At 48.5% G+C, this 25,377-nt stretch overlaps 1 protein-coding gene across 1 annotated transcript; it reads right to left on the bottom strand.

Annotated features, from left to right (window-relative positions):
• Positions 1–1,367: 1,367 nt before the first annotated feature.
• IL2RB (interleukin 2 receptor subunit beta) lies at positions 1,368–12,209 on the bottom strand (the record flags this gene model as incomplete). The annotated part of the gene is made up of 9 exons (XM_080632699.1): positions 12,104–12,209; positions 11,400–11,526; positions 10,277–10,382; positions 9,260–9,368; positions 8,183–8,331; positions 7,613–7,784; positions 5,344–5,440; positions 3,523–3,607; positions 1,368–2,195 (listed from the first exon to the last, which is right to left on the bottom strand). Exons 1-9 carry the CDS (start codon positions 12,183–12,185, stop codon positions 1,368–1,370), a joined length of 1,755 nt encoding a protein of 584 aa, XP_080488825.1. The 5' UTR covers positions 12,186–12,209.
• Positions 12,210–25,377: the final 13,168 nt, after the last annotated feature.

Here is a 25,377-nt window from a genome sequence, read left to right as displayed (position 1 = left end):
GCCACTTTTCTTCCATGTTGAGCTGCTTTTTCTGAAATGAGATCAGCAAATGCAGAGGAAAAAGAAAAAAACATAACATGGCCTTTGCTATCCCCATTCTTTGTGAGTGGATTGGGGTTTTCGTTTCAGCAAAGGTGCTGATTTGTGGGTTAGTTTTCTGGGCTTATTCACCACATCTTTGCTGCTAATTAGGCAATGGTTTCCCTTGAGCAATGGAAGGAATGGGCAGCAGTGTCGTGATGTTTTCCACTAATACAGGATGTGGGATGAACTACTCTGCAATCAGCTTATCGTAGTCAAATAACTGTATTTTGCCAGCAGGGCAGAGAGGCTTTTGATTTCATGAAAAATATTGCAGCAAGAATGGGAAATTGTGTGCGTTCTCTTTACTGCAATCATCAGACCTGGGGGAAAGGGGGGAGGGGGATTTCCCCACTATTTTTAACGCAATAATGGGGATTTGTTTTTACACTGCATTGCCTTAGACAGCTGACACAGTTGGGACTCTGAGCCTACCTTAGAGACTCAAGTCCAAAGCTGGACTGAGTAGCTTAGAATGTAAGATCTGATTAAAACCAGAAGTGGGAACATCACAGGAAAAGTTACACCCTTGGTCAGATGTCTTTGTCCGTTTCATCACTGGCCACAGCACTGACCAGCAGTGCTACTGTCCCTTGTACAAAATCTTGTATCTACCTTTTCAGGCATTTCTTCCTCCCGCTAGAGATTTTTAGGCTGGGATGAGGCAAATGGACCATGTGGCTGCTCAGCATCAAAGCTGAGTGCTATTTTACATCAAGATGCAGAGCATGGAAGTGCTGGCACAGCCTCCTACTAAGGAGCTGGGAAGGAAAAAACAAGCTGGTGCAATTCGGGATGGGACTTGAACAGTTCAGGAAGGGTTTTCTATGCTGTCAGATCCAGTAATAGCAGAGAAACAGGTTCAGTTACAAAGGTGAGTCCTTGTTGGCCTGTATGCCTCAGAATCAGGCTTATATGTCTCCATTAGCTGTGTAGCCACTGAACAGCTTTAATGTGCCTTTATCATTTTCCATCTGTTGCTTTACTGCCCACTAGCCTAGCTCTCCATACAAAATGTCCTCTCATTTCCAGTGGTCTGTTTCACTAACACTTTACCTTGGGAGCTGGTGTTTGCCCATTTAGATCCATGAATTTACACCTTGTCCATCCTATCCCTTTTCTGGTTTTGCAGCTCTCTAGAGTATCTGTGCTCTCCAGCCTCACTAAAGAACAGTCCCAATGGGTCTGATGCTGAAGCCACGTTCTTGCCCTGAATAGAAAAACTGTCTCTCCATCCTTCCCTGCAGAGAAAGCCTTTCTCGCTGTGGGTTTCCTCCAGGCAGATCCTAGACAGAGCAATAGCTGTACTGGCCCTGGAGGTCTCTCAGGGAAAGGTAGGCACCAGTGTTTGGGACCTGGCTGGAGAAGGCTGTTCTGCATGAATCCTCATTCTGGCTTTGCCTTAGAGGTGAAGGCTGAGAGGAAGAAGAGGTATCATGTACTGCTGGTGTACAGGAGTCAGTCGGAGGGCCTGTCTCCCCATTCCCCTCCATTACATCAACAGTATTGCTGTCATCCAGGTCTGGTGGGTCAGGAAAGTCAGTGCCTAGCTGGCACGGGGCCCCAGGAGGTTGTAAAGCTGCTTTGTCCATCACCTTCTCATTCTGTTTCAGAACTGGTGTTGGTGAGGTGCCTTCACTTGACTGGAGAATCCCAGAAGTAGCCGTGGCCTGCTGGGATTCACCTTCCTTCTTTTCCATGAGGGAGCTGCTTTGTGAGCCCTGGGTAGCCTTGATACAGTGCAAGATGTTGTGGGGCAACACTGGCGTGTCTTCTGCCAGTGTGCAGAGGTCTGGGGAGGGTAGAGCATGGTAAGGCTCGCCATTCTCACTGCCAGTGCCCTCCTGGGTGAAAGGCTCATAGGTGAAGTATACCTGGCAGGGCTCGATTTCAAAGGAGTTGGAAAGGGGGAAGAAGAAGTAGCCTTGGTTGGTGAAACAGCTGGATACAGAGTGCCCACTGGTTTCTAAGGGTGGTTCAGGAGTTAGGGTGCCCTTGGAAAGTAGAAGCTGTGATTCCTGGTCATTCTTCTCCGTCACCTCAAGCATGGAGATCTCTGGGGTTGTGCTGTTCACACAGTAGGAAGATGTGGAGAATGGGGAGGAGAGCCATTTCTGATGGGAAAGAAACACAAAGTTTAACACTCAGTGCTTCTCCTGAGCGCCCACAGCCATCAAGTGACCTTTTCTCTGTCTATGCAAGAGTTGCTAGAGGTGGGGAGGGAAATTCGCATTCACGATATCTTATCTGCAGGATTTACAGAGAAATCATGTATTTCCGTCACTTTGAAATCAAAAGTGGATCTTGCAAGCTTATGTTTTGAGATTTCTGGAGGGTGAATGGAAGATGGAGGATAAAATTAAAGGAAGAAAAAAGCCCTACAAGGCTGTAAGATGAAGGTGGAAACATGAAAGGCAGTACTGAGATGCTTCTCATGCAGTCTGTTCCTAGGTGCTGAACCGTTTATCTGATACATCTACATGGCACTATGCAGATTTCTTGTCTCAAGTGCTCTTCCAGGCCCCTTGTGCCTAGATTTCCACACTCATTATGAGTGCATCGGTATCCTTAAAAACTAACTGGTTTTGGTTACACCCAACTTTATTACCTTTATGGCCAGTAAAGCCACTTTTTCTAGTCCTTTCTGCGCTGAGAAAGTGTCTTCAGTGCCCACTGCAGCCCCCCAGTCACCTACTCTGCACTCTTCCCCTGTAGTTCAAGCTTTCTAAGCCTTTTTGCACTTAGGCTTTTCCAAAGCTTTGCTGTCCTCTGGACCTTCTGCAGTTTTTTTCCATCCTTCTTAAAGAGAGATGCCCCTTGGGATCCTCTCCCACGCCTTGCATCTGACACTCCCTTTAATGCTGCACAGAATGGTAATTGTCTGCTTGCAGCTGCCTGTGCTCACAACGAGACCAGGGGAAGGGCGAAAGTGGAGGTGGAGAAAGAAGGAAAAGAGACAACAAGAATGCAGAAAACAGCGAAGTACCACCCAGGGTGATGGCCATTCAAGATAGGGGCAGAGGAAAGGCTCAAAGCCAGGAGGAGGAGATCACAGCAGGAAATCTGGGGAGGATCTAGGCAGCCTAGAGCAGTCAGGGAGGGACTGAAGCGGGGTTAAAGGGGACCTGAGAGGCTAAGCTCCCTGCTGCAAGCCCCTTGTTTTCTCTCGGGCTCCCTGTTAGGGGAGCAGCGTGCTGAGGTTTGTGTGTTTTGCCATTTCTCAGTTCTGTAATTAGAGATGCCTCAGCCAAGTGTTCGGTTTTGGAAGGTCAAAAGGTTTCTTTTGAGCAGAAGACTCGGCAGCTGGTGCTACAGGCACATGTGCCAGGTGTGCATATGTAGGTCTCCAAACTGCCTGTTTGCCCTTAGGCATGTTCAGCTGGACTCTCCTTTCCCTCATTGCTCACTCATATCCACATGGCTCCATCCCCAGTCACATACCTGAATGTCACCTCCGTGAACTGAAACAAGTGGGGGGAAGAACTTCTCGGGGTCTGGGATGTGAATCTTCAGGATCTTCTTAAACCTTGAGAAAAGAAAATGGGAAGAAGGATTGAAGCGGGCCCTGATCCTGACCAATCTGGCACTGTGATAGGGATAGGAGAAAGTATTGCAGCTCATGGGTATTACCCTGGTGTGGGGAACAGGTAAAATAAGCAAGGCTGCGGGCTGTCTTTACTCTTGAGTGGACTGAAAAGCAGTAGCTGAAGGATGAGATGTATAAAGATGGGGTAGTTAAATCTGGTATTGGAAAATACATTGCCCTTAGCCTTTTCCCTGGGGAAGCACAACCAACAGTTCACTGGTTTCTTCCCTGCCTTGGCTGGTCATCTTAACTTCTCCACCTCGCCCCTTAAGCCCCTATCCTGGTGACAAACTGGGCAGGTCTCCCTTGTTTACAAGCTTCAGCTGCTATGAGCTGCCCCCTCTCGGCTTGGCTGACACCACACTTGACTCTGAGGAATGCACGGCCTGAGCGGGACCATCACTGGCAAAGCCGTGGCCACAACTCCCTGCCCTGTTAGCAAGATGCTACATGGTATTGCTAGGACACACTGGCCATGCAAGCCATCTGAGTATGCCTTGCAGCAGTCCAGATGCTTCTACTGTACTGGAATCAGCCCGCTGTCATCCTGAGGCATCATGAAGTGATCTAATCTGTTTCTCGGCCCCTCAGAGAGGCTGGCTGATCTTGTCAGCTCTTTTCTGAAGCTTTGCTGTGGGATGCTTTGAGGAAAAACCCTCTTGACCTCTGGAGGCAATCAGTATACTCTCTGAAGCATCAGAATTCGCTAGTTCTTGCATATAAACTACCTTACATTACTGCAGATGCTATTTTTATTCATGCATGTCTAATCCTTCCCTTGCATCTTACCTCAGCATTATCCTCCATCCAATTCCCTGCGGTTAATTACACTTTGTGAAGAAAGGAGGTTTTTCATCTCTCTCTGTGTCATATAGCTAGCACTTCCTCACTTCTGTGTTATGACTCAAGGTAAAACGCAGTGACCAGTGACTTTCTCAGTATCCATCTTCCTTCAGCATGCTTCTCCTCTTACCCTTACAGGGAAGTCATCCAGGCTCTGCTGCCTCATCCCTGAGAATATTTCTCCCTGCTCCCTGCCATGAACATCAGCACCCTGCTTCTCTGCCCCTGCCCTAAGATGAGAAAACCCACGGCCTTTTGTAGCCTCACCATCACTCTCTGTGTTATTGCATGGAGTAACCTTGCGCCCACAGCCTTTTCTAACCTCACCATCACTCTCTGTGTTATTGCATGGAGTAACCTTGCGCCCACAGCCTTTTCTAACCTCACCATCACTCTCTGTGTTATTGCATGGGGTAACCTTGCGAGACACTTTCAGTTCTGAGCAAAAGCAATGTCTGGGGAGAAACGCTGCAAAGAGATCTTTAAGACATCAGGTAGATGTTTACCAGCATCTGATGAGATACTTCAGGACTGCACAGATAAGGAAGAAGCAGAATTGTACTTCTCACTGTAATCCTTGTGCAACAGAAGTTCTAAGGCAGCTGTTTTTAATTCAGCGAGGGCATGGCACCAGGTCACAGGAGCGTGGCACAGTGCAATGACGGTGGTAAAACCACATCATCTTAGGTGGTGATATATCTCCCCAGACAAATGTCAGCCCCAGAGGGTTGGGCTATAAACCGTATTTTTAAGTCGCTCTCTATCCTGAATCACACCAGGTGAAAAATAGGCTGGGTTTTGAGAAAAGAGAGCAGAAAACGATTCTCATTTACCATTTCAGGGTCCATAAGTTAATAAGGAAGGCAGTTCCGATGACCACGAAGATGCAAGTGCTCACGATAAGAAATGGCAGCACCAGCTGGGATGTTTCTGCAAGATGAGAGAGAATGAGGGATTTGCTGTAAAAATTTAGCCAGGATGCTGGAGGCAGAGGCTGCAGCCCTTCCATTGCTGTTCAAGGTGATCAAAGTGGGCCTTTATTATAACTTTATATACTAGTACAAAATTATATATAATATACATGTCCTTTATTATAATTTTATATAATAATATATACAATTATAATATACAGGTCAGATAAATTGAACTATTTTCTGCTGTGTTGTATAAAATGTCTTTGAGCTGATATGGGTTTCAGAGTCTACTTAATAGGTAATTTGTGCTAAACAGCTTGAACTCTGTTTATAACAGCACCACAGCTGGGGTTTGCCACAGATAAGATGCCACAGTCTACTGGTTGAAGTGCCCATCAACATGTCTGCCTCTTTACAAAGGAAAGCAATGAGTCCTAAAATCAGCTTAAGTGGGACTGGAGACTTGAAATGGTGTTATGAGTCAATGGGGGAGACAGAGTCATGGTGTTCATGGGTCTTTGAGAAGGCAGGATAGCCAAGGATGGAGAAGGTTAAGGGTCAAAGGACTGCCTTTTTTCTTTGGAGAGGTGTAGGAAAGCTTTAGGTTACAGCTTTCCATCATATTTTAGCACTTGGATTAGGAGAAAGAGACTGAGTTCCCACATTGCCAGTGCTGCCAGCACTCCTCAGGCTTGTCTGGTGTCATCTCAAACTTTTCTTAATCTGTCTCTTTCACACACATCTTCATAGTGCACCTTTTCTTGGTCTTGCTATTCTGGTGCCTGCCTCATCTGCCTGCCCCCTCATCTCCCTCCATCCCTCACAGCCCTTGGTCTGGGCCTGCAGAGCATCTCTGGAGTAGTTGTGAGGAAGCAGAGAAAAGTAAAAGAAGAAGGAGACATTTTTAGGACATCCTTTCTTTGCCTGTCCTTGAGATGCTACTCAGATCACTTTGTCTCCTCTGCCTCTGGTACCCTGGTTATCTTTGGGTCTTGGTTGCTATGACAACTGTTTGCGGCTGTATCCTATTCACTGACATCACACACTGTCAAAATTTGATCACCACAGCAACACAGTGCCCTTTCTAAACATAACTCCTCTGTTTATACCAGTACCAGGCGGCACAACAGGGAGGGGCTGAGCAGGGGCACGGTGGGGGTGACATGAGAAGGAATAACCTCCATCTGCTTATCTTTTGGAAAAGAAATGACAGAGTCCACAGCCAATCACTCACTGAAGAGACTTGCTCAGGGCACTGTCTTTCAAGCTGGAGGTGTCCTCAGTGATGAGGTTCACAGCAATGACTGATGTAAGTCTCAACAGACCTCTTCAGCCTGGAGAAGAAGCTGTGTGGAGACCTCATAGCAGCCTTCCAGTATCTGAAGGGAACTTACAAGGATGCCAGAGAAGGACTCTTCATTAAGGACTGTGGTGATAGGACAAGGGGTAACGGATTCAAACTTAAACAGGGGAATTTCAGGTTAGGTATAAGGAAGAAGTTCTTTACTGTGAGGGTGGTGAGGCACTGGAACAGGCTGCCCAAAGAAGTGGTAAATGCTCCATCCCTGGCAGTGTTCAAGGCCAGGCTGGACAGAGCCATGGGTGGCATGGTTTTGTGTGAGGTGTCCCTGCCCATGGCAGGGGGGTTGGAACTTAAGGTCCTTTCCAACCCTACCTATTCTGATTCTATGTGTGTAAGTCTCTTCCATTCTCTGTGCGACTTTGCTTCCCAGTTTCAGTGTCCTTTGTTTCAGGAACTGAGCACTCTGTTTTACTTCATCTCATTGATCAATGGCTCCAACGAACTGGGCCATTTTAGAAAGGTGGATTTATGTTTTTAGTTCACATTAATACCTGGGAAATTGCCAGTGCTGGCCACTGCTTCTGCAGGTCAGACATCTGGCCTTATTGCTTCTGGGGAAGCAGTCCTTGTTTTACGTCTTGTGGATATTCCCTGGCTTCTGGAAGTCAGAGGGGCTCTGTTGGGAACAGGAAGTCTTTGCCGTTAAGCTCTGTTGAGCCAGCCTGACCTAACAGATTAGGACAGACAGATGGTTCCCAACCTTTCAAGCTGTCAACACAACCCTCCCTACCCTTCAGCTTCTCAGACTGCTTTGGTGCTTCTACCTTGATTTCCCTGAGTCCCTGTTTTCCCCTCCATGTCAGACTGTCTGACTGTGATCCTTACGGTCAGCATGTGTCCTCCACAGTATCGTCTCGCTCCAGTCGCTCCACACGCCTTTGCAGATACTTGAGGCACTTGGCCTTGCACGGACAGCTGCCTCGTATTTCATGTTGGGTGAAAGGCTCTCAAACACCACCCACATCTGGTCCTGCATAATGGTGAAGTTCCTGGCCTCCTGGGAGCAGGGTAAAATTAGAGCGTCATCAACAACCCTGGCTTACAGCCTCACGTAACCATCCCTTCCAAGGCCCTCACAGAGGACCTATCTCAGATCCCTACACCTCATGCACTGCTTGTTCAACCTGGAGGAAAATTCTTCCTCACGTTGCTTTTTTTTCACCCCTTTCAGTCTGTCCTGGAGCTGTCTGGATTTCTTTGTGACAGCAGTAAGTAAAATAGGATTCCCATCTGCCTCCATGTCATCAACTAACACTGGCAGCAGGTGACACAGATAAAAGAATGGGGGGTGTCATCTGCTCTCCAGCTTCACCAAAACTGGTTTCATCCTGAGGGGTGGCACAGGAGCAGGTCCTTTGTATGGTGACAAGTCCCAGTACGCCTCTCTCTACTCACCTGCCAGGACTCAGTAGTGTTTCGGTACCGCACTTGGTATTCCCGCTCCCCATCCAAATAGTGAGAGGAGATATTCAGGCTCCATGTTAAGTTGTAGGTATTTTCAGTTTTGTGAACCAGCTGAAGATTGCTCGGAGGCCTCAGCTTTACTGGAAAGAGAAAAGGAGCAGAGAAAAGGAGCAGGGCTGATACCTCCACACTGTCTGTCCATAACAGGACTTCACTGCAGCAGAGCTGGTGTCTTGGTTGTGCTCAAAGGTTCCAGCTAGCCATGGGAGAGAGTCTGTGAGCTCTCTCCCTCTCTTTCCTCTTCTTCCCCACTGTTACTGACAGCAAAAGGCCTGTTGTCTCTGGGTTACATTAAAGGCAGCTCCTCCTGTGAGCCTGTGAGCGTGGCCCCTGCAGTCAGTGCAATCAATCCCCCATGGTCATGAATCCTGTCTTATGGGGGTGATCCACAAGGCAACTGTATGGAGAGAGACCTACAGCCACAGGGGATGGAGTTACACAGACTGTCCAGGCTGATCCTTCCCAACCCCTGACTCTAGCCATGCTTTCTTATGCCTCACCTTGCAGCAACCCTATTGGATGTCTCCTTGAGTGAGGTAAGCTCACACATCCAACAAAAAATGACCCAAGCAGATGTTTTTCTGCTGGATTAGTGAGTTGAACCCTTTCAGCAGAGACTGGTGCATGCCAAAGCTGGCTTAAAAGAGGGTGGAAGCACATATGTGGTAGGAGGGACGGGGGAAGAGATGCAAGACTTTCCCTCCTTCCTGCACCACGGCTTTTTCAGGAGGTCAGCTGAGCTGACGTTGAAGCCAGAAGTCCTAGCACAAAGCATTCTTATTTAACAGAGTCCCATATACAGGACAGGAAGTGGCTGGCATGATGCTGCATGTTAGAGGTGCAAGTGGCAGGAGTCAACATGCTTCATTTGTGTCAGTTGTAGCACAGGATGAGGAAAAGACACTGGGCTAAAATCAGCTATGGTGTTGCATAGCGGTGGATGGGAAGAGAAATTAGCTATCATTTCATATGGAAACTTCAGAGACTGCAAGACAGATGAGTACTCACTGTTTGCAAGTGGACTGAAATCTTCTACTCGCACAGGTATAATCCTATTCTCTCCAATCTGGCAATGGACTGACATGGTAAGACTGTCTGCAGTGGTGAAGCATTGAGTCTGCAAAGAAAATTTACCATTAGTGACACTGATGGCTCATCAATAAGCACCCATATTTCTAAGCATTGCCTATACATTAGAGGTTTGGGAACACTTGACAATAAATATGGGCGATATCTGTGGCTGAAAGGTGAGTGAGAAATCAAAGATGTGTATTTCATGTGGTTGGATTTTGTTGTTCATTGGCTAGAAGGGCATGAAATATTGCAACATGCCAGTTTGCTAGGATTGCTATATGTGCTGACTAAGGGGGAAAAGAGTTACATTCTATGAGTGACATTTATTGAGAAAAAATATTCTTACTAAAACATTTTGTCTTCATCGGTAAGACTGAGATGGCATTAATATTAAATTTTACTCTTGAAATGCAGTGATACTAAAGGCCCACATACAACATGTAGTATTAAATAAGCAATAGGAAATCAGCTTGATTAAAAAGAAAAGATTTTGGAGCTGTTTACCAACCATGCAATTTGTCTTTGCACATGATGTGCAAATGTAAGAAAGCTTGTCTGTCATTAGACCTGGTTGTGAGTTTATCACAATTAATTATCTGGGAAATGATATTAGCCTCTTCAGGGAAATGAGGTCAAGAGGTGATTTCAGAGCTGGTGGTGATGTCCATCCCTCCTCAGAAAAAGGGATTAGGGACAAACCCAAGTAACTGAGACGTGGGACACTGAATGTGGTCTGTCCAGCATAGCCCAGCTCACAATGAAGCCAATCCCTCCTGCAGGGGAACCTGCAGAGACGACGTATGTTAGCATACAACACCAAATCCAATTCTAGAACTGCAGTCAGGTTTGGGCTTTTTATACTGCTCCTGGGCATCACACTGTTTATACACCCAAAACCCACACGAAAGTCCACCTTGTCATTAACCAGGACATCCCAAATGAATTACTCACATTATTGTTTTTGCTGAAGGTCTTGATGCATCTCCTCAGTCCCGTCGTGTGTTCTGCCTTGGGTAATTCACAGTGCTCCTTGATCTTTTCAGATAAAAGAGAGAACCTGGGATTTAAGCAGAACTCCAGTGAGCTGGGAAGCTGTTTCGCACGGCACAGGGAGTGACAGGTTGGGAAAGTATCTGTGGGGTTACAGCTGAGGGGGTATCAGACTGAGCTGCCTGCTCCAGCTGTAAGGCCAGATCAAGCCTGGACTTGCTGATGGTGGTGAGAGGTGGTGTCCTACAGCCCTGCTGGTCAAGCAATAGCATGGTTCCAAATTTGGTCCAGATCCCAGCCCCGGTCTCTGTGATTCACACCCATGGAGCAACATAAACGTTGTGGATTTCTAGGTGCATGCACCGGGCCCTGGAATGCATTTGCCCATCTAACCCCACTGGAGGTGTCTCTATGACAGTCATGAGCAACCCACCCACTGCCAGAATCACACTGAGCCTTTCCTTACGACAGGCACTCAGGGAAGCCCTGGGGCAGGCTGGTGAGTCTCTTGGTTGGAGATGTTGTACTTGGAGAGCACAGAGACTTAGTCAGCTCCCACTGCAGTACTGGTCACACACCTACCCTTCTACTGGGAGACATGTGGGAAAGGAAAACATCATGAACTGAGGGGGATGAAGGGGCCAGGGCAGATAAGGGGAAAATTATTTTACTTCATCTATTGTTACTCAAGGTGCAACATCCCAGCTCATCCTGGCAAGGGGCCTTTGTATAACTTTAATTCCACCCGCCCCATCCTCCTTTTCCACTGAAAATTCCTTTCAGTCCAGAGAGTGGCTACCAAGGAAAAGGGATTTTTTGGGAAATGAAGCACAGGCACAGCTATGGAGCTGGAAGATGGGCTGTGCTAGACAGTGTGGGACTCTTAGATGACAAACACTGAGCAGCGGCCCACATCTCAGCCCACACGAGGTTAGAGATGGAATTCAAGACAAAGCCACTTGGCTCTGTGACTCCACTACACCTGGCCTGGGGAGGGAGAGCCTACACTATTGTTAAGAGCTAAACTTCCCAGGACACTTCCCATTCAAAGCATTGGCTTTCCTCTTACTCTCCAGTCACCCACCTGTCACAGAAAGCTAACTTGGATAAAATCTCCAGCTGGCATGGTGCTTCAGCCAGGTCCTTGCCTGGGGTCCAGTCGCAGAAGAGAGCGGCCCGTGAGTCATACCAACAAGTGAGGCTGGAGGCGCCTGCCGGCAGAGAAGATATGGACAGTAACGTGGCTGAATTAGCATTAACCATCACACCAGACAATCTTGCTTCATCCCAAACTACAGACTGACTCCTCTGCTGGATAACTGTCTCCAAGTAAGAAAGGCAGAGCCACTCCTCTGTGTCATAGAATCACAGAATGGTTTGGGTTTGAAAGGACCTTAAGATCATCCAGTTCCAACACCCTGCCAGGGGCAGGGACACCTCACACAAAACCATGTCACCCAAGGCTCTGTCCAACCTGGCCTTGAACATTGCCAGGGATGGAGCATTCACCACTCCTTTGGGCAGCCTGTTCCAGTGCCTCACCACCCTCACAGTAAAGAACTTCTTCCTAATATCAAGCCTGAGCTTCCCCTGTTTAAGTTTGAATCTGTTACCTCTTGTGCTTGAAGATCGATGTGCTTATGAGGGACCTGTAGCTATTACAGCCTCCTCTGGCTGTGTGTTACAACACAGACTTTGCACAACTACATACCGTGGCACAAACACTCCTCTGTCTGACTCCTCACCCTGCTTGTACAGCTGGCATAGGTGAAGAGAATCACTTCTTACCTTGTGCTGAGTCTGATGCCCAGGAGAGAGGTGTGAGGCTGAACAGCCAGAGGTGACACAGAAGCAGCAAAGAGGGCTTCATCTGTACTGATGACACACTGAAAGAGAGAAGATGCCACCCAACATGTCTCAGCAATGCAAATTAGGAAGATGTCATCCCACAGGAGGTATCCACTGTCCTCAGGTAGGGCTCAAAGCCAGCAGCAATATTCCAGGCTCAGGAACTCGTACCTCTTCCACTCCGGAGTCTGTGCTCTCCCTTCACCACCTCATTTTCCTGCCTTGGGTGATTTGCTCAGCACTGAAACAATTTGCAGTGCAGCACAGATAGGCTGTTGGCAGGAGTAATGCCTCTTGAAAATGTGTGTGTGAGTGCACAGCAGTCTGCATGTGTTGTTTCAGCTTGCTGCTGACTCAGGTAGAGAGTGCTGCCTTGGTTGCACATGGCTTGTGCTTTGAAGAGGATCTTTTTTCGGTAAGCCTCAGGGCTGAAATAACTAGGTGCTTGCTGAGTAAGTGGGGACTCTGGTTGCAACCGACAAAAGTTAGTTACACAGCTCATGGCTTAGGAGGTAGATTTTGAATAGCTTGTTTCGGACAGGGTGGGAAATCTGGGAGAAGGAGGAATTTGCCAGGTTCTGGAAAGTCAAGGCTTTAGTACACCACAAAACACTACATAGTCACGTACAAACCAAGCACCATCCTCGCATCCTCATCCTGCACTGCCTTGGAAGGAGCTGTGCTTTCCTGCCGTGCTCACCTCTCATCAAGCTTGGAGCCCAGGCAGAGCTGAGCTAAATAAGACGTAGTCCCACTGGACCCTACTGGGACTACTCGGGGGGTGAGAAGAGAGGATTTATAAAGGGGTGGCATGAGACGTAATATTGATTCCCCTCATGATAAAAGATTAGGTTCAGAGGAAGAAAAACATGACGACAATGCATTAACAGACAAAGGGGAGAGAAAGAGAGTGAAAGAAAGCAGGCGGTGTGGTTGTGAAGATGCAGAGTATGATTTGAGAGGACTGTGGAGAGGCAGAGAGATAAATATGTGCTCAGCCCTCCCCAACGGTGACATTCAGTTTGTCAGACTGAAACTCCTTCCAAGATGCTTTTCAAATCAGCCACCCCCATATGGGAGAGAGCTGGCATTGCCCCATTTACCTTCCAGCTGCAGGCACCAAGAGGTCCTGATGAAGGGAGTCCCCAGGGATCAGGTCGTAGAGTTGGGAGGATGCAGGTGCTGGACATCAGTGACGGGAACAGGGGTAGGAGAACAGAGAGGGATGGAGGCAGATATCCTAGCTCAGTGCATGTCCAGGTGTCAGCCAGTGCTGCTGGCACAAGAGTTGCTTCCAGCCTGACAGTTCTGCTGCAGAGCCGTTCCTCTCATACATGCATGGTCTCTATTTGTCTTCTCCCTCTCACCTTTGCACAGGAAGCTGCCACTTGCTTGCCTTGTCAGACTGAGACGAGGCCCCAGAGTATCGAAAAGGCTAGTGAGGCCGAGAATAAAAAGCCCCAAACCACGTCCTACTTCCTGCTGGTAAAGCAATAGGTGCAGAAACAAGGGTGGAGGGATCAGGTGTTAGTTTGCAGTGCTCAGATACACTGGGACCAGTTCGCAACTATTGCTGGGGAGCCAGAGAGAAAGAGGAGGACCTATTCTCTTGGGACACTGGCAAGAGATCCACAGCTTCCTTTTCCATACACCCAAGCAGATTGCTCATATCACTCTCAGGGTCTGCACAGGTGCACAGATCACTTTGAAACAGAGAACAGCAGTCTGTCTGTCATAGAAATACCATGGACCACTTTGCGAAGAATAACTTAAGATGCTGACCTAATCAACACCAGAATGAAACCAGCCTCCACATCAGTGCCCCAGTTTCAGACAATCCATCCTGGGTCTGAGCGGGAGTGGAACGAGGGCAGTGCTGAGTGTGAACAAGCTTGAGGCACAGCCTTCACGCTTGCAGATGGTGTGACACCACAGGAACACTCATCCCGTGGCCTCCCTACCCAGCGGAACACCCCACTTGCTCCACAGAAGGAAGAATCACTGCAGCTAGTCCAGGCAGGCAGCACCACCCCGCAGTAGCTTCAGTGCCTGTTTGGCATAGCTTGTCCACTCAACAGGCCAGACAGAGACTCACAAAATATGTCCAGCTTCTCCCAAAGCTTCATGCGCCCTCACCTTCACAGATAGATAACCTCTAATGGGCCCTGCAAGTTAGTTTTAGAAGATTCTTTCACCACAGGCAGACATCTTACCCTGGGTGAAGACTCTGCCATCACATCCCAAGCCAAGACAGATGCACAAATGCAAATCCACAGACCCATGGTTTCACAGATAGGCATGTGCATGCATACGTGTTCCTGCACACCTCTCTTTTTCCATACACAAATGCAATTCTCCGAAGTGCAGCCCATTGTGTTTCCTGTCTGGTCTGGGCTGCACGAAGATGGCCGCTGGTGTGGGGCCAGATGATGAGAGTCTCCATTTATACACACAGCGGTAACCACACTCCTCACCTTTACTCTCCTAGAGCAGCTGAAGGCCCAAGCTGAGGTCCAGCAAGCAGGTTTTGCTGACCAAAAGTTGTAAGAGGCTAATCTCAGGTCTACAGGCAGTTCCTTTTTAAAGACTCTATAAACATGGAGGATGGGATCTCCTTTAACAACAAAGGGATCTTGGTTTCAGGTGGTGGAAAAAGGGTGTGGGAGGTGGATGAGTCTTTAGTCACAGGCAACCAGCACAGAAACTGGATCTCAGAAGATATTAGACCTCAAAAAGAAACAGTGTTGGAGCAAAACAGTGGTTTGAAGGCTGCAAGAGTGGATCTTCATGGCTGCTTCTGGAAGAGCACTGCAGTTAATCCAGCATCGAGCACTCATTTAGCCAGCAGTCAGGAGTGCAACACCTCTTTCCTTACCATGCATGACATGGACCAGGAGTCTGAGAGGTGCCACTTGGATGCTCTTGCTTATCATCTGAAGACTCCTGTTACGGCCATTGTGAGGGCAACCAGAGAATCTGATCAGCCAGATGTTGTTGAAGAGGGGCAGGGGGGAGGATGGGCTGTTGCTCTCCTGCAGTGGTAATTGTTGACTGTGGTGGTTGAAGCCTGGAGGTTCCCACTAGGATGGAGCTGTAGTGGCATGTATTATCAGGGCACAGGCCACCTTTCCCAGGAACTCTCAAAATGAATGCAGCTTGCTTTGGTGCAGAAGTCCTCAGCTGAAGCAATGAAATCCTCTTGGTATTACCAGCTTTGTGGCTGCAATGGAATGAGCGTTCATGTTAACCATCATTTTTCCCATTTGTCTTTCAGACTGAGAAATCAGCAGTTTCCTTCAAACTACAGATCACTTTGGGAAAACAAGAGCACAAAGAACCCATTTTTTATTGTTCATCTGAGAATCATAGAATCACAGAATGATTTGGGTTGGAAAGACCTTAAGATCATTCAGTTCCAACTCCCTGCCATGGGCAGGGACACCTCACTCTAGACCATATTGCCCAAGGCTCTGTCAACCTTGAACACTGCTAGGGATGGAGCATTCACAACATCCTTGGGCAACCCATTCCAGCGTCTCACCACTCTCACAGTAAAGAACTTCTTCCTTATATCTAACCTGAACTTCCCCTGTTTAAATTTTAACCCGTTACCCCTTGTCCTATCGCTACAGTCCCTGATGAAGAGTCCCTCCCCAGCATCCTTGTAGGCCCCCTGCAGATACTGGAAGGCTGCTATGAGGTCTCCACGCAGCCTTCTCTTCTCCAGGCTAAACAGCCCCAACTTTCTCAGCCTCTCTTCATACGGGAGGTGCCCCAGTCCCCTGATCATCCTCGTGGTCTTCCTCTGGACTTGTTCTAACAGGTCCATGTCCTTCTTATGTTGAGGACACCAGAACTGTGCACAGTACTCCAGGTGGGGTCTCACGAAAGCTAAAGGGCAGCCAGTTCCTTGGAGATTGTTTTCTCTGCATCTAGGTCTCTATGCTAGATACTCATGCAGATTTTCTGGTATCTAGTAAGGACTGGTGTCCCATTGAAGATTTTCCCACTGAGACTCCTAATCTAGAGCCAGCTCTCCTTCCACCTTTGCTTAACAGTAGTAAGGGATCTGCCTTTGTCAGGTGTGACTGGAATTGACTGACTTTTCCAAAACTGTGAAAGGAAGGGGAATCCTCTGTTGGATCAGCTAACAGACAGCCAAACACCGATGTGTGCAGACACAGACAGGCTCAGCATGCCTGGTTTCCATTGGAAACACCATTTAAAATGTACTAAAGCAACAACTGTGCGGCATAATTAGGAAAGGGTTTCCTACCCAGGCGTGATTCGATGACTGTGTCCAGGCTCCATCTGATACAGGCAAATACATTTGCTATAAGCACAGTTTTCAGACTTGATTGCCCAGGAAGTTGTGCTGCTGAGAATTTAGCACTTTTTTATCTCCTTTACACCAACATTGATAGGGATGGTGCCATTTGTAATGTAAGAAGCCAAACAAAACCACATTGTCAGAAACACATGCAAGGTGTTCTTGTGACTACCTTCCTGTCCTGATAATGGTGACTGAGATGGGTGAACTCACTAGTCAGCATTGTTGTTTGGTGTTAAAGCAGGCAGGTAAAAGCATGCTGTTGGAGGTTTGGTTAAAGGTGTTGTTTGGGCCAGAATGGTGTTTCAGGGACAGTGTAAGTTTTAAAGATCCTCAAGGCTGGGACAGGTGTTTATGCATATCTTTTCCCCTTCATTCTGCTTTCATTCAGCAATGCTGAATCTTCTCGATCTCCAGTTGCTTGTCTACTGAGAGTCTCTGCAGAATGGCAGAGTTGAATGGAAGAATAAAGAGAGCAAAGAAGTGTGAAACTCAAAAGCATTCAAACCACCCCATGTTTGCTCAACTCATCAGCTGTCATCCCTTCCCTTTGCTGGCTTTCAGTTGGGACTGGGGTCCCAGGCTAACTGGGGTGCCTTGCCTGTGGTTTACAAACCACCCAGCTCGCCAGGGGTGAGTTCAGTGTAGTGAGAGGCTCAGTAGATCCATCTCAGTGTCCTGACCCTGTGGTGCTCTGGAGTGGAGCAGTGGGAAGGGTGCAGAGCGAGCAGAAGATGAGGGGATGAGGGCAGAGACACCCTAATGGCCACCAAAGTTCGCTTCCTGACAGGATACACTGTGAAGGCCTCTAGACGTTCTGTAGGCTTGGTACTTTCCAAATAATGTTGTTTTAACTATAACCTTTACATTTAATTTCCTGCCATTCGTATACGTGAGCTTCTGAAAACTACATCACTCTACATCTGCCCTTATTTTCCCCTTATATTGTGGTTCTACTCCGAAAAATGTCTGTAAAAATGGCCCTGTGGGGAGCCACTGGTTGGTGTATCAGTGAGCTCTTTACTGAATTTGTTCACATTACAAGTCTAAAAGAGGCTTTGACTCATATCAAAATGGCAACCTTGGGCCGACGTTAAAGAGGATTTTTTAACTCCTGCTCCATCATCCCTAGGGATATTGCTGCTTCAGGCTAAATGTTGCCATTGTGCGAATCTCCATCACCATGTTAAAGTGAAGAGGCATTTAAGCAATAGAGTTTAAATTCTCGTATCAGGTACCACAATGGAATAACCATGCTCAAGTGTTAAGCCCACCTACACACCAGATGATATTCCTGTTCCTTCCCTTCCAACTTGTGTCCCACAGAAAGTGTCCTGATAGATCTGCCTGATAAAAGCAGGAGACATCAAATATACGCATGAATACACAAAATGTTCAGAAGTAGGGATTTCCTAGCCTCGCAGGCTGCAGAAAAGCATGGATAGAAGGGGTAGGAAGCTGAGGCATTCGCAGGCACCATCGCCCACAGCAAGTCTGGGGCCACAGGTGGGAGGGGATGGAGGAGGTGTTCACTTTCACTCTCTGTGGTCACAGGACCAGAGAAGTGGGGAAACAAGGGTGGGAGGGAAAGCATGCTGCTTTCGAGCAGTTTCACTCTTAGCCTGTCTGGCTGTGAACGCACAGCTATGAAATCATGAGCATGAGCACGGGACAGTCACGAGATGCCCCCCCTCAGAACTTGAGCCCTGGCTCCCCATTATGTTTGGGTTGAACTAGACAGTGCCAGGACTTTGGTCTGAAGGACTCGAGCCCATGCAGCAGATTAAAGGCTTAAGAAAGCTGCTCAGTGCGGATGCCTGTCTCCCTAATGGGTGCTTGTGGTGCCAGAAGGGCTGCTCAGACTTGGGAGTCCCTGCATACACACTCATGGAAGAGCTGGGCTGTCATGGAAGGGTCATGGAAGACCCTGGACCTGGCACTCCTCTGTTCCTCAGTGCCCTTGGGCTCAGCAACACAAAACAAGGCCAGTACCTATGCCCTTTTCTGATCCTGTGGACATAGTATGTGACACACAGTAGGCATTTGAGCCATAGCAGTGTGGCAAGTGATCTCTGCCAGCTGAATCTAACATGGCATCTGTGAATGCAGATGGTCTTAGTGTGGTGCACCTGTGATAGAAAACTCACCAGTGTGAACTGGAAGGAAGGTGGTGTACCCGTGGGACTGTCGACATATTTGTACAGCTCTCACATCCTCTCTGTGTCTCAATTTCCACACAGAGAAAGGGGCGTAAAAGGACATCTTCCCATCTTTTTCAAGAACTGAGATTCACAGACCAGGCACCAGATCCTTCGTCACATACAGGTGTCCACTGCCCAAGTCTGTGGGGAAGTCAGTAGACTTCCAGTATTAATCCATGCCTGTGCAAGTCCCTGAAGGTTCCCTGGGGTTGAATGCTGAAGATGCATGGCCAGAGCATCTACAGGTCATAGACCTGTATTGAAGATGGAGTGCCTGTGCAAGATATATGATCTACAGGAGGGCAGCATTGATTCAGAGACCAGCCTTACGCCAAATCTGTGCCTGAGAAAGATAATGAGCTGAATGCTGGCCAATTTGCTGTTCAGCACCAGCGACTGCTGTCGTCCTTGAGGGAAATCATTACCTTGTTACCTGGGTGGTCTTGGAAAGATACAGCCCTGCTCTGTCTTGCAGCCTGCCAATGTGTTATATCTCTCTATTTAAAGTTAGAGGGGCTTGTGTGCTTGACAAGCCTAATATGAAGCAATGATGGCTTCAGACCTAATAAATTGAGAAGAATTTAGAGATTTATTGTACATTGAAAACTGCTTGAAGGCAAGACATGATACTGCAAGGAGATTCTTGAGAATAAACCCTCCGGTGCTTTGATTAGTGAGGCTTGCTCCCAATTTAATCACATTTCCCTTGCTTTTCTAGAGGAAAAAATCATTACAACAACCCCCCCATTCTGCGCAGAGCTCTCTTTGCTCCTTTGTTTTCTTCATCTCTGTGCCTGAGCAGTGCCTAGAAAGGGAGTTAATTAGGTGGTTGATTTTGATCTAAAATGATGTCATACTTATCCAAAGGCCAGCCCCCTGCTCCTCCTTAAGCTCTTCTGGGGTCACTGATTGGTGGCTATGGCAGTTATTACCTTTCATGTTGTTAAAATGCCTGAACAGAAATTACTTGTTTAGAGGTAGCTGCCTGTTCCCCCACAGCTTGGTGCTCAGGCTCAGTCAGGAAAGCCATTCTTTCCCCTTCTCTGTTGCTTCCCATGTCCAGGCTTCCCATTTGCCCCTCTAATATTGCTCCACAGGATCCCTTTATTCTCTCTTCACCACCCTGGGAGGCAGATGTGATAAGGAATGGCCACAATCAGTATACCTGTATGGAAGGAATGGAAGGGAATGGTGAAGTCCAGGTCCACAACCTGACCCAAGGGCTTGAGGGCACTTCACTCCCCCAAGGATGTACTGCCTTGTGAAACAGGTCAGCCCAAAGGGCTCCTCATCCCTCAGGGTTTCAGCTGTGGGCTTGCTCCTCTGAGCACTTCTCCTTTCTCTGAGGTGAACTGCCTGTAGCACAGTGGCTCTGCAGCCTGGTGAGGCTTTTGAACATGCATGGAACTGAAAGCCAGTTTTCTGGCTGCGGGGCTGGAATAGGAAAGACTGTTTGTTAGTGGCAATCCAGATCCTGGTGAACGCTGCAGGACCATCACTGGGATTAAAAACAAGCAGTGTGGAAATTACTATTTTCCCCGATTCTGGTCTCTGAGGACACTAAAGGTGCTCCTTGAGAGATGTGACACAGAGGCCTTTACATGTGATACATTCCAGTTTTGTTGCTGTAACACAAAGCCCAAGCCACATCTCACCACATCTCATCACCCATTGACTTTGCCTGTATTTGGGACATGGGATGAGGAGATCTCAGGGGAAATAGGATTTGATTCCTTGAGAGAAAGACAAAACCAGGGTGTCACGTTCCTTCTGTTCCTGACAGTGGCATGCATGGACAGGAGGGGAATGCCCTTTAGAATATCACCATTTCCTGTAGCTCCAGTACCTCCCACATAAGAAGCAGGAAAAGGCACAGAGCATTGAAGCAGTTCATCATTTCATCCTCCCTCTCCTTGCAGCTCGAAAGAGCAATTGCCTCCCTTGCAGCCAGCAATGGGGCTAGGAGGGCTATCCTGGGCAGGGTGTTGTACCCCACGGTCAGGAGCGGGCTGCGGTGGAAGGGGCATGGCCTCTGCCTGCACCTGTGCACACATCCGTGAGCACAAACACTAACATGCACGTACGCAGTGGGGTAACGCGGAGGGGGTCAAGCACTTGGCTCCATCCAAATGCTTACCCTGGAACCAGCCCAAGGACAACACACGTCCGCAGGTACCGGGGCCCTTCCCTCTGCCACAGTCTCCCCAGGTGGGACCTTGATTCTAAGGGGTAACTTGTGCTATTGCTTTCATGTTTTAAGGAGGAGGGTGTTAGTACGTTTCCCCAGAAAGGATCCCCCCTTTCTTCCTGCTCTCCACACCCATTTTGCAGGCAGCAGGTTCCTTCATCAGAGATGCTCAATGTCCAGCGACTGCTGAAAAGGATTGCTTGAGGTTCTCTTTCTCCCCTTTGGTCTTGGAAGGGATGCTGGCAGCCTGGTGCAGCATGTCTCCCCCCTCCCCTGCCTCAGCCCCTGTGCGGGGGGAGGAAGAGCGTGGGTAGTGGAAGGAGTTGTGGTCCCAGATGTGTGAATGGTTGCAGGGTAGAAATAGCACACCCCAGCCAAATAGCAGTATGGCTCAGCTGAGAGCCAGCGCTTCGGGCTTGCGTCACTGACCTTTTCCTCTCACCCTCCTCAGTCCTCACCTGACCCTCCCACTGCTTCCCCTGCACTTTGCACTGAGAGATCTCCCTCTCTGTGCATTGCAGTGGAGGGCTGGCACAGGAATGTAAAAGGGAGGAGTGGAAAAACAAGCCCAGAACAGCCCTGCAGCAAAGAGAAGGCAATGCATTAATCCTCTATCCGTTTCCACAGAGCTCAGGTTGCCACCTTGCAGAACAAGATGATCAGGGGCTGAGCCAAGGCACCACTGTTCCTGCCTGATCTAGCCATTGTAATGATGGCATAGCTGTTCTGCCTCCACAGCTGGCAGGGTTAGGGATAAAGGAGGAGAAGCAAGCTTGTCCCAGGGTCAGGGGGTGCTTCAGACTCTGGCATATTTTGAACAAATGGAATTTAGAAACACAAAAAACATTTCAAAGCCTCGTGGGACCAAGCTTGAAACATGGTGCAACTGTAAAAGCATCTGCAAGCCTTCTGAAGAGCCAAACAATGCCACCAGCATAGCACACAGAGAGAACCAGAAGCTGGGGCAAAGCAAGGGCTTGGGAGGTGCTTTGGGCTGTGTGTGGAATTGTAATTCTGTGGGCCCTTGGCCTGGAAGATGTGCTGAATTGCTGCCTGTGGTGGCAGGGGACAGGGCTTGGTTGCCTGGGAAGTCCTTCCTAGTGATCTGCCCCACTCCACTACTTCAGGGGAAGAACTGAGGACATATGGGGACAAAACCAAAACCATCTCTGTAAGGGTAAACAGGAGAATACCGTGAGCCCAGAAAAGCATGTGTGTGGCAAACAGGAGAATCCAGTGAGCCTCAGGCACCCCATGGAGGATGCTTTGCCCACATCTTCCTCTAGGACATGTTGTGCCAAACACCTGAAGGTAGTCAGGACTTCAGAGCAGGGACCAGAACAGTGAAGACGGAGCCTGCAGGATGTGTGTCAGACAGGAGACCTGCTCTTCTTCCTCTCCCTGGTCATTCTCTTCCGCTGGCTACTTTGAAGCATTGCAGCCGTCTTCAGTAGCATCCAGTGAGGCTTGGACACACTTCCCACCTCGGAGGTGCACTCCAGTTTGCATTGTCTGGGCTCCCCGGCAGATGAGGCACCTCAGCAGCTTTCAGGTGGATGCAGGTCAGCATCTCGAAGGCATGGATGCAAGTAGGTTAAATGAATCAAGAAACAACCCAGTCTCACAGCTCCCACTCACCCACAGCTGGATTCCCAGCCCTCCCGGGCGGATGGGGACCCTCCTGCTCCCTATCTTATCGAACCCAAGAGTTCTTGGGGAAAGTGTGAGATTTTGCAATAATCCCCTGGTTATTTGTGAGTTAAGTGACGTGAACTCAAGCGACGGGATGGTCTGTGGGTTGATAAACTGTCAGAAGCCTTTGATTTAAACCTTCTGCCTTAGCAGTCACTGTGATATAACTGAGTGGAGAGACATCACAGAGGGCTTGTGGGAGAAGGGGGAGGCACGTCATGAGGTGAGGGAGCAGTGCGTGTACCAAAGAGTCCTGGAGCATCAGCCCCCCTCTACCCACCTCCTGATAGCATCTTCAGAGCGAGCCAGGCTTGCAAAGGGCAACAGTTTCCGTTGGCAGGAAGGTGAGAGATGTCCATATAGGGCTCGTACGTGCATGGGTACACGTGTGGGTGTCACAGCAGGGTGCGCGCTGAGCTGCCCTCTGAAGCCCACCATGGCTCAGCAAGTGCACATTTCATTACTGTGGTCAGAGGTGGGCCATGCCATGTGAGGCAGTAGAACAACTGACCTCAGCGATGCAGCTCTGCCCCATCATCCATGCAGCCACAGGCATGGTTCACATCCAGCCTTTTGGGCCCAGCAGCAGCTCCCAGCCAGCAATGGGAAAAGGAAGGTGAGAAAAACAGGAGATCTGGGGCAGGGTCAACCCACTGCTGGCATCTGGCTGCGATGCACTGCATGGAGGGAGGCAGAGGCTCTGCTTGCAGCACTGAGCGATGCTGGCTTGGGCATTGTATCACGCCTTTCTCCCTCCATGGACTCTGTGAGATAAACAAGGCTGAGGTGTGAGCGAAGCAGGTTGTCCGGGTTGTTTGGGAGGGGAGGAGGGACAGCAGGCTAGAGCAGAGGGGAAACCTGATGTGTTTCAGTGTGGTGGCCACCCAAATGGTGCACAAATGCCTGGCGTGGCGCAGACTCTGCACCATCATGATGCTCAAGGGGCTGCAAGAGACTTTTCTCATGGCTGCCCCTCTTGTGACGGAGTCAAGGGAGACACAGAGATAGGTCCAGCTGTGCTGAGCCCCTGCCCTCCCTGGTACTTTGGGTTCAGGCGCATTCACCAGTGCCTATCTAAGTGCCCCCAGTAAAGTCAAAGGTCTCCTTTTCTTGCCCTGCTTCTCTCTTCCCATTTCCCACAGTTATTACATGGCAAGGAGCTATTGCACGGCCTTCAGCTTCTCCTGAGCTGGCCCTGACATGTGCTTTCTTCCCCAGAGATAGCACCGTATCATCCTGCCCTTTATCTCCTCTCTCCAACTCTCTCTCCTCCTTTCATACCTGCAAGACCACAAACTGGCAGGAAACCAGATTAAAGGGCCATTCCCTTGGCAGATACCTTTAACAGGCTTGAGACATGGCCGCAGAGCCCTTTGCAGCAGAGATTCATGCTGTCAGGGTAAAAGAGAGGAATGGCCCCAGGAGCAGAGCTGTATCTGCCCATGCCAGCTCATACTTCTTGCTCTCTGCCCATGAGAGAGGTCCTGACTGTCACCAGCCCCAGGCTCACATACCACAGGGCAGCGCCATTGCACGGAAAACAGACCGGACCTGGGTGAATGGAGATCTCGTGGCTTTCAGGGCATGGCTGCACCCACTGGCAGGGCAGCAGGGCAGGTTCTGTACCATTGCAGGGTCCACCTTGCCCTAGCTGAGCCTCACCTACAGCAATTCCCCAGTTAGGCATCCATAGTGTGATGGGTGGCACTGGCTACAAACCCCGCCTGTTACCATGCATCTTAGCCCCAAAGGATCTGGCTGAAGAGGCTTTTCAGGTGGTGCTTTCTTCTCAAAGTGGGTAGCTTGAAAGAGTGAATCATAGAAGTCTTTTCTAGAAGGTCTGGCTACACGTTTTCTCTCCTCTCTCCTTCCTCACGTTTTGTAAGTATGATAAAGTCACATCCAATCTACCAGCATCTCACCTCAAGGGGCCAGGAACGTGCACAAGCTCAACCCCTGCACTTCCTGAAGACACATTTCTACCTGTTTTCTCAGAAGTAAATAAAAACTGTGAAGAAGGCTGAGCTCTGACCTGACAAGTATTGCATTTACTTGATATATATAGCCCTAGCTCTGGACTAATTATGTTTTCCACCCCTTGCCAAACAAAGCATCTGGTACATGTCAAACCACAGGAGAAGCTATGTGAACATGATTTAAACTCAAAACAGAAGGTCCTATATGGGCTTCTTCTCTTGTTTTCTTGTCCACTTCTCCACTTCAGCGGGAGTCTTCTCAGTTCAAACCCCAAATAAAAGAGAAGCACCACAGGGAAAACAGAAAGCACACGTGTATACGAAGTACTTGATAGAAGGATGTGCTAAAAATGTCAAGAGTCCAATACCCCTCAAGAGAACCCCAGCATTAGCCCAGTCTTCCTCAATATAATTAGTTATTTGAACCCTAATCCTATAACCCACTGTATTGTCCTGTTTTTTTGGTAATTTCTGAAGAATCCTTCCTTGAATTTGCTTAAAGTTTTCCCAGCAAAGAGGAAATTACCCTAAATATCTTCAGGGTGATGGTTCTCCACAAAGTAAACAGAAAATTGCCAAGCATTGCCATGGGAAGTTTCAGAACTGAGTTAGACTTTGTACCTGTCTCTTTCAGGTCACTGCCTTTTCCATCAACTATTTGGCAATAACCAGAGATAGAAGGAATATGTTGGTAGGAAAAACCAGGCGTAAGTGCAAAACAACCAGCGAAAAAAGTTTAATACCACTGAAAAAAAAATATATATACAAAAGTTCTTGGAGTTTGTTTGGTTTTGTAACATAAAGCACCATTAATTCCACAGTACATT

The sequence above is a fragment of the Psittacula echo genome (genome assembly GCF_963264785.1).
Source record: "Psittacula echo genome assembly, chromosome: 1".
Lineage (NCBI taxonomy): Eukaryota > Metazoa > Chordata > Aves > Psittaciformes > Psittacidae > Psittacula > Psittacula echo.
This window is presented reverse-complemented; position numbering and strand designations above follow the sequence as displayed.